We start from the raw sequence: 20000 nt of genomic DNA on the forward strand, positions 1-20000 counted from the left end.
TCTGCTGGACCACATATCTGTGGGACATATCTTTCAGGAATAGCAAATCATGTGAAATGAGTGCGAGATGGCAGCTGGTATCTTTTGTCGAGTGTTTGTGTTAGTCTTCGGAAGCCGTCTTTACTGAAGATGTGCGCAGGCATCATATATAATCGGTGACCGCGTCGGTCATTTCTTTGTGCCGTTTTGATCCTCTCTCATAAGACATGGCGCTTGCAAATGCTTGAACAATGGAAACTTGTTTAATCTGTTCGGGCTGGCTTTGATGTGTGCTTTGATGTGTGCTTTGATGTGTGCTTTTGTTTGTTTCGATGGACTTTGTCGACATGCATTGATCATGCAGTTTTTTATGGCGCTGTTTTAAGTGTTGGAACAGATTTGTAGTATTGCTCCGTTTCGTTGGAATAATCATTCCACAAGTCTTGCAAATGACCTTGCTCTGTGACACATCCTCTCTCCTGAATCCAAAATACTCACAAAAGACTGATGTTGAATTTCTCTTTGGCACCAAATCATTTTTATTTTGACCTGCATCCATATTTTATGTTCCTTCCTCCGGCTCACCGATTCGGTTCTTCCGCTCAGCTTCGTTGTGCGCTGCGTGAGCTCCGATTGGTTAAAGTCTTAAAAACATGCGCACAAGAACGTATTCTGAATACAAATATAAATAGATGAATAGATAAAATCACAGCCTTATGCGGTTTAGAAATCGCACATGCTTAAATCGCAATTTTTTTGTGATCGCGATAAATTGCACAGCCCTACTCTGCATGTGAACATGGTGCTGTAAATGATCTGTAAGATGAAGCTGATGAAACTGTGTCTGAGCAGATGATCCTGACGAGATGCTGAAGCACTGGAGTTCTCACTTCTGCACCATCCACCATCAGCCAGAGGAGGGAAGACCGCAGTCAGATAGAAAGACTGAGAAGGAGACGGAGAGAACAGACAGACAGATGGATGAGAAGAAGATGGAGCAAGCAGAAAGTGGAAGTGATGAAGAGGAGATTTGTACAGGAACAAAGCAGTCAGAGCACCAGTGCTGGAACACGTCAGTGTCAGGAAGCCAAGTGAGCAGACGCAGGGGTGGGAGAGGAACCACCCGAGGAACCGAATCCTTTCACTCCTGAAACGGTTCTAATATTTCTGCATGCTGCTTCACTTTCAGCACGTCTTGAAGTCACATGTCTGGTTGCTGTTCCCGCATGGTGGTGATCTCTCCTGATCCTCTCAGACGAGGAGAAAAACACTGAGGAGTGCGGACGTCAGGAAACAGACGAATCATTATTACTCGTGCATCAAGAGGGGCGGGGCTTAATTTAACCATCAGTGGCCAATCAGAACTTAAGAATATCAGGGGTGTTTTATTCATATATTCAGGGTGAAGTCATGTAGCCAGTACATAATCAGCAAAAAATTAAACCCTGCCCCCTTAAAGACCTCACTACAGTACAGACGTGCGTCAAAGACGTGACGGGGGTGCAGATGTTGTAAATGTGTTTTATTGGACTGATCTCAGTACAGATAGAAAACAAACAGTGGAATTCATTCAAATGAACTCCGCATCTCACTACATCAGTGTTACATAAAGATGAATCAATCAGTTCCTCAGTGTTCCATCGGCTCGTCAGAGGCAGACGGAGCCACGTCATCAGCTGGCTGGACAAGCTGGAACACACACACACACACACACACACACACACACACAGGTTAATGAAATAAGGACATTGTAATTACAATAATTACCTCGCACACATTCTCAAACTTCAAATGTGATATAAAGATAAATAAAAGTGTGTGAACTCTGGGTTGTGCGCGTGTTGTTTTATTGGGCTGTGTCCTAAAAACCCTGCTGTGCTTCATATTCCCTGGAAGAAGGGATTATATAGACATATACACTCTCTGTAGTGCGCACACACACACACACACACACACACACACACACACACACACCTCACATGAACACAGTAATGAGGAAGAATACAGATTATTAAAAAAATTGTGTTTTAAAAACAATGAACAGTGTTGAAGTTCTCACCTTCCTCTGAGGTCTCTCCTCTAATCCCTCGAGGAATGGAGCCACATCATTATCGTCATAGATAGTAAACTCCAGATCTTTACCCACAATCCCAATCGACACGTTCTGAAACACACACACACACACAATGAGCATGTTGCTGTTCAATCTACAGTGAAATACAGGATGGCATCAGTTCAGCCAACTCTGTGTGTGTGCGTGCACATGCAGGTGTGTGAGAGACCTTGGTGGTGAGGTCCTGTTCAGCAGGGAGAGTCTCTCTAAGAGCACACAGGCCGTGCTGCACAAGCTCGTTTAGATTACCTGCAGGGAAACACACACAGAGTTACTGCCCCCTGCCATAGTTACACTGCTATCACATTACTACACATAGTTCTCCATGTGTGTGTGTGTGATTACAGGTGGAGAAGTTCTCCATGTGTCTCTCCAGGTAAGTGCGTGCAGATTGTGAGCGTGCTCCGATGGACATGGCCTTACAGTCAAAGTAGTTTGCAGATGGACAAGTCTGAAATATATGAGGACCAATATCCTAAACACACACACACACACACACACACACACACTTTAAAAACAGAATCGCTGAGTCATATTTCAAACTAATATATTATTAATTATAATGTTTGTGTGTGTGTGTGAGAAAGAGAGAGAGAGAGAGAGAGAGAGAGAGAGAGAGAACTCACATCATAGCCTGCAATCAGAAGGCCGACTCCGTATGGTCTCCTCCCGTAACGCTGTGTGGGAATCTGGGTTTCTGATTAATTACTCAAAGACAAACGACAACCAATAGTAAAAATACAGAGAGGTTTAAAACTCTCTTATAGACGTGTCTTATAGCAGGGACACATTGGGGACAAGGGACAGGACCTCATTATATATTACTGTAACTACCACAATACACACAAACAGGTAAACGTGTTAAAAGTGTGTGTGTGTGTATGTGTGCGTGAGACGTGATAAAGGATACTGCTCCCGATGAGTGAGACGAGACGAGACACAGGCAGTGGACGATCAAACACAAACCTGGAGTCCAGACACTCCTGGCGCATGAAGTTACTGCACATCAAACAGAGAGCGTTCATACACACTGCACAAGCTTCTATTAAACACACACACACACGTAACGAAATGGTACCAGAGCAGTCGAGCGTCTGCAGTTAGTCCAGCGATGGAAATACCGATATGATTATCCACATGGAGGATCTTCTTCTGATGAGCAGCAAGCTCAGACTGAGCCCTCTGTAACACACACACACACACACAGGAGCAGATTATCTACTCAGATCTACACATTAGAAAATACCTGCCTGGAAAGGGGGGGGTAGGGTGGTAACATGGGGCTGGGATAGAGGGGCACTTTCTCATAGACAAGGCAGCTGCTGGACAGGGGTCTACTAATTGTGTAGAAAAAGTGTTTGTGTTGGAGGTTTGTGTGTGGGGCGTGTCCAGGCGTGCGGTGTAAACGTGAGGCACGTGTCCAGGCGTGCGGTGTAAATGTGAGGCACGTGTCCAGGCGTGCGGTGTAAACGTGAGGGGCGTGTCCAGGCGTGCAGGGTAAACGTGAGGGGCGTGTCCAGGCGTGCAGGGTAAACGTGAGGGGCGTGTCCAGGCGTGCAGTGTAAACGCGAGGGGTGTGTCCAGGCGTGCAGTGTAAACGCGAGGTGAGATACCTTAAGTGCCACCAGCACGGCATGTGTGCGTGATTTGAGCCCCACAGTAGCTGAGCCCTGCTTCACTGCTTCCATGGCGTACTCAATCTGGTGGATTCGCCCCTGATACAATCAACACAACACAGTAAATACACACACATCACACACAGCTCATATTAGATTAAATGATTAAAATAAAGCTGAAATTATATATTGAGTGTAAAACATCTCTCTCGCCCAGAGTTTCAGCAGATTTCACAAAGTGAACTTTAAGGCCTTTTAAGACCATTAAGAATGAAATGTAAGACTGATATCACAACATCAAAAAAACAAACAAAAAACAAACACAAATACGTTGTAGCAACTGGTCTTATCCAAGCCCTAAATTCATTTTTACAAGAATTTCGCTAAACTTGCACTTCCCCATAGCCGAATAATAAAATCCGTTTTACGTCTGTGGAGATTCACTCCAATACCAGGAAGCTGATTGGCTGTTGCATGTTGGTCTCATTTGTAGTCATAATACAGTGAATTTTATAACAAAGACAAAACAACAACACTACAAAAACTAACAAACAAAAACATTCTCAAGTGCTGCAGGAGCATATTAGTGAGCATCAGGGCAGCGTTACATTGACATCAGAAAATTAAGAGCTGTTTAAAATGATTTAAGATCTAAAACAGCAATTGTGGATTTTAAAATGTAAGACTAAGACGCCACAGAAACCCAGACTCGCTGATTTCAGCTGCAGTGTGGATGGAGTCTCTTCTGAGCTCAGAACTTTGAGCCACTGAATCACAGGATAGCCCCGCCCACAACCTGTGCCGCTCACCTGAGGACTCCACACCGTCACATCATTATCATACTGGTTTCTGAACTGCAGGGAGAGAAAGACGGAAACACAAACTTATTTACTAAAATAATAAGCAATTTTTATAATTAATTTACAGTATAAATGAGAGAGAGAGAGAGAGAGAGAGAGAGAGAAGAGGGAGTATGGTGAGTAGATGGAGATGAGGTGAAACGGAAGAATGGTAGATGAAAGTGAGAAAGTGATGAAGCGATGAAGACTAGTAGATGAAAGTGAAAGCAGAGATAAAGAGATGATGAAGATGGTGGTGATGATGATGAAGACTAGTAGATGAAAGTGAAAGCAGAGATAAAGAGATGATGAAGATGGTGATGATGATGATGAAGACTAGTAGATGAAAGTGAAAGCAGAGATAAAGAGATGATGAAGATGGTGATGATGATGATGAAGACTAGTAGATGAAAGTGAAAGCAGAGATAAAGAGATGATGAAGATGGTGATGATGATGATGATGATGAAGACTAGTAGATGAAAGTGAAAGCAGAGATAAAGAGATGATAAAGATTGTGGTGATGATGATGAAGACTAGTAGATGAAAGTGAAAGCAGAGACAAAGAGATGATGAAGATGATGATGATGATGAAGACTAGTAGATGAAAGTGAAAGCAGAGATAAAGAGAGGATGAAGATGGTGATGATGATGATGATGAAGACTAGTAGATGAAAGTGAAAGCAGAGATAAAGAGATGATGAAGATGGTGGTGATGATGATGATGATGAAGACTAGTAGATGAAAGTGAAAGCAGAGATAAAGAGATGATGAAGATGATGATGATGATGATGATGAAGACTAGTAGATGAAAGTGAAAGCAGAGATAAAGAGATGATGAAGATGGTGATGATGATGATGATGAAGACTAGTAGATGAAAGTGAAAGCAGAGATAAAGAGATGATGAAGATGGTGATGAAGATGATGAATTCAGACTGAACGGTAAACAGTTGAATTTGTTTCACACTGAGGAATTCATTATTATTTATTTATTTTCACATGAAACCGGAAATTCCCTACAGGACTGAACTTTAATATAGAACATTAATGGCCGAATTACAATCAGATTTACTACAATAATAATAACAACACCGTGGCGATATATATAAAATAAATATTTTAATGTATTTTCTACAGAATAAACATTACACATGCTAATTCTGTGCATTAGCAGCTAGCATGATGCTAACACCGCCGCTAGCACTAGCTAAGGAAACGCTTACTCACGCTGTACAATAACCGGCTAAAGAGTTTAAACTATAAAAACCAGCCACAAGTATAGGTTTATGAGACTCCGCGGTGTGTGAAGAGATTATAAATAAATATTAATCTCAGAAGAACGTGTAGAAAAGTTTATATAATAATGAATAACTCTCACCATCTTTCTCTCTCTCTCTCAGCCCGCCGCTCTGCCGCACAATGATCCTGCTCGATTAGTTTCCCTTCTCGTGCAGACCAGACCTGAGCAAAAGAGCACCGATCAACACAGACCAGACCTGAGCAAAAGAGCACCGATCAACACAGACCAGACCTGAGCAAAAGAGCACCGATCAACACAGACCAGACCTGAGCAAAAGAGCACCGATCAACACAGACCAGACCTGAGCAAAAGAGCACCGATCAACACAGACCAGACCTGAGCAACAGATGGAGATGTTTCAGAATCAGAATCAGGTTTATTGGCCAAGTGTGTTGACACACACAAGGAATTTGGTTCCAGATGTTACTTTTCTGTTACAACTCTCAAAAGTACAGACATAAATAAAACCTATACATGACCAAACAGACAAGACAAGACAAAACCAGACATGACAAGACAATACAGACAATAGAGACAATGTGAGACAGTATAGACAGTGTGGGTAATAAATAGGGCTACAGATCAGTGATGTATATAAAGTGTGAGAGTGCATGGTAGTGTAAATGACAGTATTGCCGGAGTCCAAACTGCACAGTGACTTTAACTCTCATGCAACAATAGGTACACTTAATAATCCATATCCTTCTCTTCCTGTCACCCTCTCTCTCTCTCTCTCTCTCTCTCTCTCTCTCTCTCTCTCTCTCTCTCTCTCTCTCTCTCTCTCTCTCTCTCTCTCTCTTCTCTCTCTCTCTCTCTCTCTCTCTCTCTCAGTCGAGTTAAACATGCTCCTGACTGGAGGCCACTCTAAGCTGGGGAAGGTTTGTCATCAACGCCTTGGGTGGTTCCATGAAATTCCGGAGTAAGAACGGGAGCTTTGAGGATGGATTGGACTGTAGTTGATGTCAACAGTCTCCTACACTGACTCAGAAATACACTTCGCTTCTGATCATCATCACTGCACCCCGCAACATTGTATACCCGCCACAAATGGACATTCGGTGTAACCCAGATGAGGATGGGTTCCCTCTTGAGTCTGGTTCCTCTCAAGGTTTCTTCCTTATGCCATCTCGGGGAGTTTTTCCTTGCCACAGTCGCCAGTCGCCACCGGCTTGCTCATCAGGGACAAACTTACTCATAAAGAACATATTTACGTTTAATCACCACATTTTCTGTGTAAAGCTGCTCTGAGACAATGTTCATTGTTAAAAGCGCTATACAAATAAAAATGAATTGAATTGAATTGAATTGAATATTTTGTGTCAGGTATGATTAGAGAGTTTACTATAGAACTTTGTACAGTAAATAGCAGCAATAGTGTGTGTAACATATACAGATAATGTGATGAGTGAGAGTTCTGTGCAGTACTTATAGATATGAGATATGAGCAGGGAATATAATTATGGTCAGTTGTTAGTGAGGCTGATTGCTTGGGGAAAGAAACTGTTCCTGTGTCTGGCAGTTTTAGTGAACAGAGTTCTGTAGGACCTGCCAGAAGGGAGGAGCTGGAAGATGTTGTGTTCAGGGTGTGAAGGGTCAGTAGTGATTTTTTTTCTGCCCGGTTTCTGGTTCTTGTATGGTACAAGTCCTGGAGAGTGGGCAGAGGAACACCAATGATTTTATCTGCTGTTTTAACAGTTTTCTGCAGTCTGTTTCTGTCCTGTTTTGTTGCTGCTCCAAACCAGATGGTGATGGATGAGCACAGGACAGATTCAATGACGGCAGTGTAGAACTGCATCAACAGCTCCTGTGGCAGACTGCACTTCCTTAATTGGTCTAGAAAGTACATCCTCTGCTGGGCCTTTTTCAGAATCGAGTTTATGTTTGATTCCCATTTCAGGTCTTGGGAAATGGTAGTGCCCAGAAACTTGAAGTTCTCCACAAATGACACAGGGATGTTGGATATTGTGAGGAGTAGTTGTGTTGAAGGGTGTTTCCTAAAGTCCACTATCATCTCCACAGTTTTGAGTTTTTAGCTCAAGGTTGTTCTGACTGCACCATAGCACCAGCTGCTTCACCTCCTGCTTAAATGCAGACTCGTCACCATCTTGAAAGAGTCTGATGGGTGTGGTGTCATCTGCAAATTTCAGGAGTTTGACAGTTGGGTCACTTGATGTGCAGTCATTCGTATAAAGGGAGAATAGCAGTGGGGAAAGGACACATCCCTGAGGAGCACCAGTGCCGACTGTCCCAGTCTCACCTGTTGTTTCCTGCCTGTCAGGAAGCTGGTGATCCATTGACAGATGGCAGGGGGTATAGTGAGGTTTAGAAGTTTGGAGTGGAGAATTTCTGGAATTATTGTATTAAAAGCTGAACTGAAGTCAACAAACAGAATCCGGGCATATGTTCCTGGGCAGTCAAGGTGTTGCAGAATGTAGTTCAGCCCCATGTTGACTGTAGAAACACAAACACACACACAGAGTGGACAGGAGATTAGAGGGAGATTAGACAGGAGATTGGACAGGAGATTGGAGTGTGATAGGATTATTTAGTTACATAAAATTTTTATTAGATTGTGGATTGAATGTATTATTTCAGACTATTTTAGTCACCAGGTGGCGCCAATACACCAGCTGCTGATGGGTTCAGAAACAATACCGTGTTCATTCACTTTTTCATGTAAAATCACAATTAATAAAATGACCCACCCTGGGCCTGTGGGACACACCCATAATGCACCTGGTGTGTCCCTTCCTGTGTGCTGATCATTAAACTCAAGTCCTATGTACCTGTGTGTCCTCTGATTTATTACTTTATTTATTACTCTGATTTATGATTATTATTTATTACTTTATTTAAAACTCTATTTATTACTCTGATTTATTATTCTGATAACTAGGATGGAGTAATCAATTTATCAGAATAATTTAGATGAATTGGAAAATAAATGAACCTTTTATAATGAGATGTTTTGCTTATTATAAGTATATAAAACCCTAATTCAGGGTATTTATGTATAAAATGTTACTGTAAAAAAAAGCAAAAGCCACATATGGAGTTGAACTGTCTTTCATTATAAAGTTTATAGTGCTGCTTGTTGAGGAGTGAATGGGGGATTTTCTCCTTTAACAAATTCACTCATGCCGAGTTTTTCCTGTAAAAAAACAAAACAGCATTTGAGTATAAAAGGTGAAGCAATTTGTGTAAATCAACATTTGTATTGTTTTTAATGATAATTGTAAGTGGCAAGTCGACAACACTGTTTTAATATATTTTTAAATGAACACATTTCAAGTCAAGAGGCTTTTATTGTCATTTCTACTATACACAGTGGTACACAGTACACAGTAAAAACGAGACAACGTTTCTCCAGAACCCTGGTGCTACACTAAACAACAACAAACAAAACAACATAGAGCTACAACACAAGTTACATAAAGTGCATCGAGTGCAACCTGGTGCAAACAGTGCAGACAGACAGTGCAGACAGACAGTGCAGACAGACAGTGCAGACAGACGACACAAGACAAGACACAAAACCCAATATAGCGCCGACCAGTAAACCTACTGTATACTTGATTATACAGTACTGTACAAGAAGACTGTAAAAACTTTACAAACAAAAAACTATACCCCAGAAGTGACTATAAACAGAACAATGTAGTGCACAAATACAGCAGCAGTCGAAGGTGCAAAAAACAGCATGTAATCAGTATAATACAGTGATAATGATAAATGTGCAAAAAACAGCAGTTGAGAGTGCGGTACAGTCGAGAATAATAAATAATAAATAAATGAATGGTGGTGGAATGGATTGAGATGAGTGATGAGTGTGTGTTAAGTGTTAAGTCCAGGAAAAATGTTACAGATCGTTACACACATTTGAGTGCGTGTGTGTGTGTGTGTGTGTGTGTGTGTGAGAGTTCCGTTTCATTTCTGACGGGTGTGTGTGATCGTCCACAATGCTGTGTGCTTTGCGGATGCAGCGTGTAGTGTAAATGTCCAAGATAGAGGGGAGAGAGATTCCGATGATCTTCTCAGCTGTCCTCACTATCCTCTGTAGGGACTTGCGGTCCGAGACGGTGCAGTTCCCAAACCAGGCAGTGATGCAGCTGCTCAGGATGCTCTCAATGGTCCCTCTGTAGAACATGGACAGGATGGGGGGAGGGAGGTGGGTTTTCCTCAGCCTTCTCAGAAAGTAGAGACGCTGCTGGGCTTTCTTGGTGATGGAGCTGGTGTTAAGTGACCAGGTGAGGTTGTCTGCCAGATGAACACCAAGGAATTTGGTGCTCTTGACGATCTCCACTGAGGATCCATCAATAATCAGTGGAGATTGGTCGCTCTGTGCTCTCCTGAAGTCCACAACCATCTCTTTCGTTTTGTCCACGTCCAGAGACAGGTTATTTGCTCCACACCAGGCAGTTAGCCGTTGCACCTCTTCACTATATGCTGATTCGTCGTTCTTGCTGATTAGACCCACCACGGTTGTGTCATCAGCGAGCTTGATGATGTGGTTCGAGCTGTGCATTGCTACACAGTCGTGAGTCAGCAGAGTGAACAGCAGTGGGCTGAGCACACAGCCCTGGGGGGCCCCAGTGCTCAGTGTGGTGGTGCTGGAGATGCTGTTCCCAATCCTGACTGACTGAGGTCTCTCAGTCAGGAAGTCCAGGATCCAGTTACAGAGGGAGGTGTTCAGGCCCAGAAGGTTAAACTTCTCGATCAGGTGCTGAGGAATGATTGTGTTGAATGTTGAGCTGAAGTCAATGAACAGCATTCGTACATACGAGTCCTTTTTATCCAGGTGAGTGAGGGTCAGATGGAGGGTTGTGGAGATAGCATCGTCCGTGGAACGGTTTGGACAATACGCAAACTGCATGGGGTCCAGGTAGGGGGGAAGCTGTGTCTTAATGTGCCTCATGATGAGCCTCTCGAAGCACTTTATCACGATGGGTGTGAGCGCGACGGGACGATGGTCATTAAGGCAGGAGTCAGAAGACTTCTTCGGCACGGGAACAATGGTCGTTGTCTTGAGGCACGTGGGAACAACGTTGCTGCTCAGGGAGATGTTGAAGATGTCAGTGGGGACATCTGCTAGCTGTTCTGCACAGTCCCTGAGCACTCTGCCAGGAATGTTGTCTGGTCCAGCAGACTTCCGTGGGTTAACTCTGCATAGAGTTTTCCTCACTTCAGCTGTGGTTAGACAGAGCACCTGGTCAGTGGGAGGAGGGATGGTCTTCCTCGCCACCACGTTGTTCTGCACCTCGAACCGGGCGTAGAAGTCGTTCAGCATATCTGGGAGGGAGGGGTCGAGGTCACAAGCAGGTGATGTGGTCTTGTAATTCGTGATCGCCTGGATGCCCTGCCACATGCGCCGGGTGTCTCCACTGTCCTGGAAGTGGATTTTCTTCGCGTGTGCACGCTTCGCCTCTCTGATGGCACGAGACAGTTTGGCCCTTGCTGTTTTTAAGGCCGCCTTGTCCCCTGATCTGAAGGCAGAGTCTCTTTGTTTCAGCAGCGCATGCACATTTGCATTCATCCACGGTTTCTGATTGGAGCGTGTAGTGATGGTCTTGTAGATGGTCACATCATCAACGCACTTGCTGATGTAGCTGGTCACTGATGATGTGTACTCCTCCAAGTTGATGGAATCGCCGTAGGTTGCAGCCTCTCTAAATATGTCCCAGTCAGCGCACTCAAAACAGTCCTGAAGAGCAGAAGTGGCTCCTTCTGGCAAGGTTTTTACCTGTTTCAGAACCGGTTTAGAGCGTCCGATGAGCGGTCTGTATGCTGGAATTAACATAACAGAGCAGTGGTCTGAGTATCCGAGATGGGGGCGGGGCTCCGCACGAAACGCGCCGGGGATGTTTGTGTAAACAAGATCCAGCGTGTTCGCTCCTCTCATTGCAAAGTCCACATGCTGATGGAGTTTAGTCAGTCTTGAGATTCGCTTGGTTGAAATCTCCGGCGATAATAAACAATCCGTCGGGGTGAGCATTCTGCAGGTCGGTAATAGCACCATAGAGTTCACTCAGTGCCTCCTTAGCATTAGCACTGGGAGGAATGTACACTCCGACAATGTAAACTGGGGTGAATTCCCGTGGTAAATAAAATGGTCTGCATCTAACAGTCACAAACTCCACTAGCGATGAGCAGTAGCATGAAACGAGCACAGAGTTCTTACACCATTCTGTGTTGATATAAACACACACGCCACCACCGCGAGTCTTGCCGCACAGAGCTGCGTTTCTGTCTGCTCGAAACACGGTTAGCCCGTCTAGCTGGATGGCGGCTTCCGGAACTCTGTCGCTGAGCCACGTCTCCGTGAAAACAAAGACGCAACAGTCTCTAAACTCTCGCCATGTGGTTTGCTGGAGTCGGATGTAGTCCAGTTTATTATCCAGGGAGCAGACGTTGGAAAGAAAAATGGACGGGAGAGCCGGCCGGCTAGGGTTAGCATTTAGCCTAGCACGGACACCCGCCCGCTTGCCCCGCTTCCGCTTCCTCGAACAGCGCTTTCGACGTCTCCTCTCCCGGACACCGGCATCAGGTAACACCGAGGTCTGGGGGCCTGGTCTTTGTGGCCGAGGTCGCAGCAAGCCGAGGTCGCGAAGGTTGTTGATAAGATCATCATGCAGATTGTTGGTTGCATGATGCCTGTACCGTAGTAGTGTCTAGTGGTCGTACACATAAACACAGCTGACTCTGGTGTCCATTTATTGTGAAGGGTCGTGCTACATATGGTAAAAGCACCATTTTTGGATCCGGAGAGGCCGCTGCGAGCTACTGAGTTCAGAGGCTGAGCGACACCCTCGGTCGAGATCAGGGGCAGAGTAACGCCTTCGGAGGAGATCAGGGGCCGAGCAACACCAGCGAAGATCACGTTGTTGCCCTTAGAGGAACTTGGGGCCGTGACATCATTTTCAGAGAAGCCTTGGAGCATAACGACCCTTACAGCGGAATCTTAAAGCCTGACGGTGCTTTCTGCGGAGTCTTGGACCTTGGGTTGCGCCGGCGTCTTTGGAGGGAACTTGAAGCCTGACGTCGTCTGCAGGGGCACTTGGAGGCATGACGTCACCTTCGGAGGAACTCGGAGGCGTTCCTTTAGTTTTCGGAGGAGCTTGGAGGCATGATGTTGCCTTCAGGGGAACTTGGGGATGTGATGTCGCCTTCAAGTGAACTTGGAGATGTCACGTCGCCTTCAGGGGATCTAGGAGGCGTGAAGTCGCCTTCTGTGGAGCTTGGGGACTGGCGGTCTGGCTGCGCTACGACCTCCTTTTCGCGGCCTGGTGGCGGTAAGGCGATCGGTTGGCAGGTGGATCCCTGACAGTGTGATTATGGACCCGAGTCTTTCCTTTGAGTCTCACGTGAATAATATCACCAGGATCGCCTTCTTTCACCTTAGAAATATGTGCTCGTTTCTCATCAATGCCTTGGGTGGTTCCATGAAATTCCGGTGTAAGAACAGGAGCTTTGAGGATGGATTTGGACTGTAGTTAATGTCAACAGTCTGCTACATTGACTCAGGACTACAGTTTGCTTCTGATCACCATCACTGTACCCCACAACATTGTATATCTGCAATAAATTAGCATTCCGTGCAACCCAGATGAGGATGGGTTCCCTCTTGAGTCTGATTCCTCTCAAGGTTTATTCCTTATGCCATCTCGGGGAGTTTATCCTTGCCACAGTCGCCACCGGCTTGTTCATCAGGGACAAACTTACACTTATAAATAACATATTCATTTTTTATCATCACATTATCTGTGTAAAGCTGCTTTGAGACAATGTTCATTGTTAAAAGCGCAATGCAAATAAAAATAAATAAAATTTTATTGAAACTCCTCTAGGAGTGCCAGGTCCAGGATGTCCTGTCTGGGAACCCAGGCACGCTCCTTTGGCCCATACCCCCCCCAATCGACGAGGTATTCCAGCGTGGGGCCACGGAATCGAGAGTCCAGAATTTCTCGGACGGAGCATATGGAGGGTTGGTCCAACACCTCAGGAGGACGCGGGTCGTTGGTCGCTCCGGGATTCTTTGTGGCAGAAGGAGAAAAGGGCTTTAGGAGCGACACACTGAAAGTAGGGTAGATGCGGCAACTCGGATGGAGGTCGAGCCGATAGGACACTTCGCTGATATGTCACAGTATCGTGAACAGCCCGATGTAACAAGGACTGTGCTTCCTGCAGGGCTGTTGGAGGCGTAGATGTCAGGTCGACAACCACACCTTGTCTCCTGGTTGGTAGGGAGGTGCTTTCGATCTCCGAGGATCTTAAAGACTTTTTGTGATCCTAAGGGCTCTTTGTAGCTGGGTGTGTGCCAACTCCCAGACTCTCTCGCTCTCTCAGAACTAGTGATCCACCACATGGACTTTAAAAGGTTCCTCCATCCAGGGGAACAGTAGAGGGTGGAAGCCGAGTGCACACTGAAATTGGGTCAGGGTGGTGGTTTCTTGGCATAGGGAGTTCTTGCCGCAGGGTTTCTTGGCATAGGGAGTTCTGTGCATACTCAGCCCATGGGAGGAACATGTTCCAGCTGTTCTGATCCTGGTGGCAATAGGATCGGAAGTAGCATCCACGCTCCTGTATTTTCAGCTCTATTTGGCCATTAGTCTGTGGATGATAACCAGAGGACAAGTTAACAGTAACACAGAGTAGCTTAAAGAACGCCTTCCCAACATGGGGAGTGAACTGAGGACACCGGTCTTAATATCTTCCGGGAGGCCAAAATTGTGAAACACATGTTAAAAAAAGTAACTCAGCAGTTTCTAGAGCTGTAGGCAGACCTCGGAGGGAAACCAATCTGCAGGCTTTGGAGAAGTGATCTACAGCTACCAGGATGCAGGTGTTGCCATCAGAGTTTGGCAAAACAGTGACGAAATCAATTCCTAGGTGGGACCAATATCCTTGTGGGAACGGTAGGGGAACCAGTTTTCCTACAGGTAAGTGGCAGGGTTTCTTTGAAATGGCACAGACAGAGCAGTCTTGGACGCACCTTGCAACGTCTCCGACCATACCGGGCCACCAGTAGCAAGATCGGAGCATAAGAAGGGTCTGCCTCTTACCCAGATGGGCCGAGCCTGGAGCCTCGACTGAATTCAGTAGAGGTTGACGGCAGGTCTTTGGGACAAATGTCCTTCCCTCAGAGCATTCTGGTGGGGGCAGGTTCCAAACGGGTTGCCGTTCTGATTTCCTTATCTGAATTCTACATGGTGGGAATGAGGATAAGGTTGGGTGGAATAATAGGTTCTGGGTCTGTGGGGTCGTCGGGGGCATATATTCTTCAAAGGGCATCTGCTTTACCATTCTTGGAGCCAGGACGATAGGTGATAGTGTAGTGAAAGCGTGTGAGGAATAATGCCCATCTGGCCTGTTAAGGCGTTTTGCTTCCCGAAGGTATTGGAGGTTCTTGTGATCATTGTTCATGATAAACGAATGCGTCGCTCCCTCCAACCAGTGCCGCCACTCTTCTAGAGCCAGTTTGATAGCCAGAAGTTCTCAATTAGCAATGTCATAGTTTTGTTTTGCAGAAGAGTTTTCTGTCACGGATACACCAGACGTCGGAAACCAGGAGTAAAACAACGTGTAGTTTATTGATGTAGAATAAACCAAACACAAGAGAATCAGAAATGGGAGTGCAGGAAATAATAAACTTAGCTGTAGCGCGCTTCACATGAAGCATAGCGAGAAGAACAGGAAACTCAGGAGATCGTAGGAGCAGAAGGTAGTCCAGATGATCTAAGGTAGTAGATCGGATGCCGAGTGAAGGGGAAGAGGATCTTTTAAAGGGTTAAGGGGAAACAGGTGCAGGTGATTCATAGTAGAGAGAGGCTGAACAAGAGTGTTGAGAGTTGGAGGGGGGCGTGACTGGTGCTTCTCGGACATTGGGACACATACTTTTTTCTACTGCTGGTTCACCCTGTACAAGCCGCCATGTCACAAGCGCTGTTGTTCTCTTAAGTCTTGCTAACACCTAACTTGAGCAGCCCAACTAATCGATAATGGCATTTGTTGACAACAAATTTCATTATCGATTATTATGAATTTTATTTATTAGTTGTTGCAGCGCTAGTACAATCAGATGAACAGATGTTGAATTATTTCAACATCTGTTCACATGACAGAACCAGTGAATTCAAGAACATTTAAAGAACCCTTAGTTGAAAGATTGTGTGTACAGTAATCTCTCGCTTTAGCACGGTTAGAATCTCGGTTTATCGTGGAATTGCATTTGCCACATAATTAATTAGTTTGGCTAATTTTCCTGGTGTCTTGCGGAGAGCAGCATAGACCCAAACACTTATAGGGAATAGTTTTTTATTTCGTTTTATATTGAAATGATGAAATTTAGTAATAAAAATATAATTATTATTTTTTAAATAGTAAAAGAAAAAAAAAGAGTTTTATTTGTGTTGTAACTTCATGTGTTCTATATTTTGGGTAATAAAAGGTTCTTAGCCTCTTTCTATTAAGTAAACACTGCTGTGAGGATCCAACTCAACACTATCATACAATCAATTCTGTTTTTGAGTAGTAATTCAACACCAACATTATACGAATGAACTATTTTTTGTTTGTGATCACATCACTCTGTGTGTGTGTGTGTGTGTGTGTGTGTGTGTGTGTGTGTGTGTGTGTGTGTGTGTGTGTGTGTGTGTGTAAGGGTGCGGTTTGTCTCACACACAGAGGAAATGAAGTTTAATTGAATGACTGTGAACATTCAACACATCACTTTCATCACACACCCATAAACCAACTAACACACTGAAGAGAATATCCCAATCATTACACACACACACACACACACACACACACACACACACACACACACACACACACACACACACACACACACACACACACACACAGAGTTTATTATTTTAATGTTAATTATTATTGTGTCCCTCACAGAGTTGTATTCCCTTTACACCACTCCCTCTCCTCTTCTAACAGTTTTTATATTTACAAGTGTAAATATTTATCCTTTTATAGTTACAGTTCCTGCTGTTGAATGTTCTGCGACAGTGAATTTGCTCTTCCTGTCTGAGCTCCTGAGAAACCTAACACTGAGCATAAACTGGGAAAATGACACATAAGCAGAAGAAGGTTTCTGTTTATACCTGTCAATGTCATTACCCTGTGTGTGTATGTGTGTGTATGTGCGTGTGTTTGTGTGTGTTTGTGTGTGTGTTGCGGAGGTTCCATTTATTCCCTCTGTGCATCTGAGCTTTATCCACACGTACATAAAGAGAGACGTCATACGGTAAAACTGCATCATGACATCGTCATCTTTAGAACCTGCGCTCATCAAGTTCCACCCCAGTCCTGTGATTGGTTAGTGTGAGATAATTAACTAGGCCACGCCTCCACCTGTGGTGTATAAGTGTGTGAGAGAGCTGCGTTCCCAAAGCTCAACGAGACGACTTTGTGTTTCACCCCACTGTGTTTTTATTGTCACACAGAGCAGCTCCAGACTTTACAGGTAAGAACATTGTGTGTGTGTGTGTGTGTGTGTGTGTGTGTGTGTGTGTGTGTGTGTGGGTGTTTAGGTTTCTTTTTTCCCCCTCAAATGCTACTGGATAAATAGGAAGAAGAAAAAGAGATATACAGAAATGTATGTATATGTATGTATTGATATAGTTATCTATTTATTTGTTTATTTGTTTGTTTGTTTGTTCATATGTTTGTTTAGCCTAATTTTTACTTTTATCAATTTTTTCTTTTAATTATTTTTTTCAGTTAAGCTGTGATTTACTGTATTTAATGATGATGATGATGATGATGATGATGGTGATGATGATGATGTCGATGTTTTGAGTTGAATGTAGTGGCTGTAATAAATGAATAATGATACAGACAGATTTTGTGCTTCAGTCTGATGTCTGTGTTGTGATTTGATATAAATTGTTATCAGCAGCTGAACTCAGCGATTCTCACAAATCAACTTCCTGCAGAAATTCTACTAAAATTAAATTAACTTTTAGTTCTGAAATCTTTTTTTTAATTTAAGCTGAAATCTGACTAAATTTAATTCAAGCTTTAAAACGTAAATAACAGAGAAATCTATAGGAATAATTTGTTTTTTTCAGATTTGTTTTTATGTTTATTTCTGTAAAAAAAAAAGTATAAAACTGAACCAAATTTAAAATAAAATAAACTTTCAGCTCCAGCATGTGTGTGCGTGTGTGTAAATGTTGTGTTACAGTGTGTTATTAATGTGTTATTACAGGAGAAAATGTTCATGATGAAACTTTCCACAATCCTCATCGTCTCCGTCCTCACCATCTGTCACCTGTACGGCTCACACGCAGCACCGCTCAGGTCACACACACACACACACACACACACACACACACACACACACACACACACACACACACACACACACATGCACACACACACACACACACACACACACACACACACGCACACACGCACACACACGCACGCGCGCGCACGCGCACACACACGCACGCACACGCACACGCACGCACACGCACACGCACACACACACACACTCACACACACACACACACACACACACACACACACACACACACACACGCACACACACACACACACACACAAACAATGGGTTACTGATGTAATGTGAAGCTCTGCATATTTACTTATATGTGTGTGTGTGTGTGTGTGTGTGTGTGTGTGTGTGTGTGTGTGTGTGCAGACCTGTATTAGACTCTCTATCAGACCGTGTGTTTCTGAGTGAATATGAAGCCCGCAGGTTACTGAACGCCATCGTTAAAGAGTTTGTGCAGATGACAGTGGAATCGGATCCAAAGATTGACATCAGGTATTTATTTATTTATTTATTTATTTCTTTGTTTGTTTGTTTGTATGTTCATTTTCTTTCTAAATATTGGATTCAATTATTTGAATATATATTATTCAGGATGTTGTCAATGTCGCTCTTTCACCTGAATGTAGAGGATCAAGATATTTATTTTATTAATAATAATAATAATAATAATAATAATAATAATAATAATAATCTTCAGCATTTATTATATAATCCTCAAAACAATATACTAATAAATAGTTCTGTAATTGTGTGTATATGTGTGTGCATGCGTTTCTTGAAATTGCTGGGAAAGTGTATGTGTGTGTGTGTGTGTGTTGTGTGTGTGTGTGTGTGTGTGTTTGTGTGTTGTGTGTGCGTATGTCTAAATTGAAAAGAGAGTGTATTAGCAGTGAGAGGTGTTAGGGTATAAACTCACCCCACACCCACACACACCACACACACCCACACACGCACACACACACACACAGGTTTATAACACACTGTATAAAAATTTCAGAGCAACATTTAATACAAAACTTCTCCCACTTCTCCTGCATGGACGAGTGTAGGAAATGAACACTGTGCTTGCTGCTAAGAAGGTCTGAGAACTCAGACTGCATGAGAACCTTCTAGACAGAGTGTGTGAGTGTGAATGGCTGACTGCATGATGTTTCTGTGTGAGTGAGAGCTGATACCAATGGAGCATGTTCTGCACACCATTTGAGCTGTTTTTATTCCATCGTTGATCAAACTCTAATCAACTCCAAATGCACAAACATCTCACCTTCATCAGACCACCATGGGGATGTTCCACTTCATTCAAAGCTTTTGGAGAAATCAGGAGGGACAAAGGTCTATGATCATCTTAGTTCAAATAATAATCTTCTGATCTTGATGGGACATACTGAGGAACTCTTCATGCTGAGAGACTTCAGCTTTTGAGTTTATTTTCCTGACTGAAGGAAGATCAGGTCTGACTTGAGACAGCAGACTGGGAATCTCACAGAGATCTGATTTCCTTCGCTCCAAGAGAAAATCTCTGACTTATATAAATATAAATCAGTGTTATTGGAACTGAACCAGATGATCTGATCCACTAACCTGCTGATGATTTAGCTGAAACCAGCTGAACCACAGAGGAACCGTAGTTTTTCTTCTTGTGATTATCAGATCTGAATATCAAGCACTGATCAACAATACACAAAATCACTTGACAAGATTCACAACAAAACTCACAGAGATTAATTACAGCCTAAACACAGAAGAGGTGAAGATATTAACAAACAATCCGATAACAGGTGAGGGATGGAAATCGAGAGAGAGAGAGGGAGAGAGAGAGAGAGAGAGAGAGAGAGAGAGCG

The 20000-nt window shown here is 43.7% G+C and overlaps 2 protein-coding genes across 2 annotated transcripts in view; one reads left to right on the forward strand and one right to left on the reverse strand.

The window, feature by feature from the left end:
- Positions 1 to 1484: 1484 nt before the first annotated feature.
- On the reverse strand, positions 1485 to 6008 carry psma1 (proteasome 20S subunit alpha 1). The gene is made up of 10 exons (XM_083561327.1): positions 5925 to 6008; positions 4518 to 4562; positions 3706 to 3807; positions 3171 to 3274; positions 3003 to 3091; positions 2719 to 2789; positions 2438 to 2567; positions 2262 to 2341; positions 2039 to 2143; positions 1485 to 1668 (listed from the first exon to the last, which is right to left on the reverse strand). The coding sequence occupies exons 1-10, from the start codon at positions 5925 to 5927 to the stop codon at positions 1609 to 1611; spliced, it is 789 nt and encodes a 262-aa protein (XP_083417453.1). The 5' UTR covers positions 5928 to 6008; the 3' UTR covers positions 1485 to 1608.
- An 11236-nt stretch (positions 6009 to 17244) lies between these two features.
- LOC310736507 (calcitonin-1) overlaps positions 17245 to 20000 on the forward strand; it is a 4041-nt gene continuing 1285 nt past the window's right edge. The window contains exons 1-3 of the mRNA XM_083560044.1: positions 17245 to 17322; positions 18070 to 18161; positions 18526 to 18651. Of these exons, the coding sequence (XP_083416170.1) occupies positions 18076 to 18161; positions 18526 to 18651 (212 nt within the window). The 5' untranslated portion in view covers positions 17245 to 17322; positions 18070 to 18075. The remainder of the gene's footprint in view (positions 17323 to 18069; positions 18162 to 18525; positions 18652 to 20000) is intronic.

Source organism: Silurus aristotelis (assembly GCF_946808225.1).
Source record: "Silurus aristotelis genome assembly, chromosome: 14".
NCBI classification, from domain to species: Eukaryota; Metazoa; Chordata; class Actinopteri; order Siluriformes; family Siluridae; genus Silurus; species Silurus aristotelis.

Bases quoted from the DNA above. Each gene is read 5' to 3' on its own strand.
- psma1 (XM_083561327.1), bottom strand. The intron at 3,275-3,705 runs GTATCTCACCTC...TGTGTGTTACAG, and splicing joins CCGTGCTGGTGGCACTTAAG to AGGGCTCAGTCTGAGCTTGC. The intron at 2,342-2,437 runs GTAATCACACAC...GTTTCCCTGCAG, and splicing joins CATGGAGAACTTCTCCACCT to GTAATCTAAACGAGCTTGTG.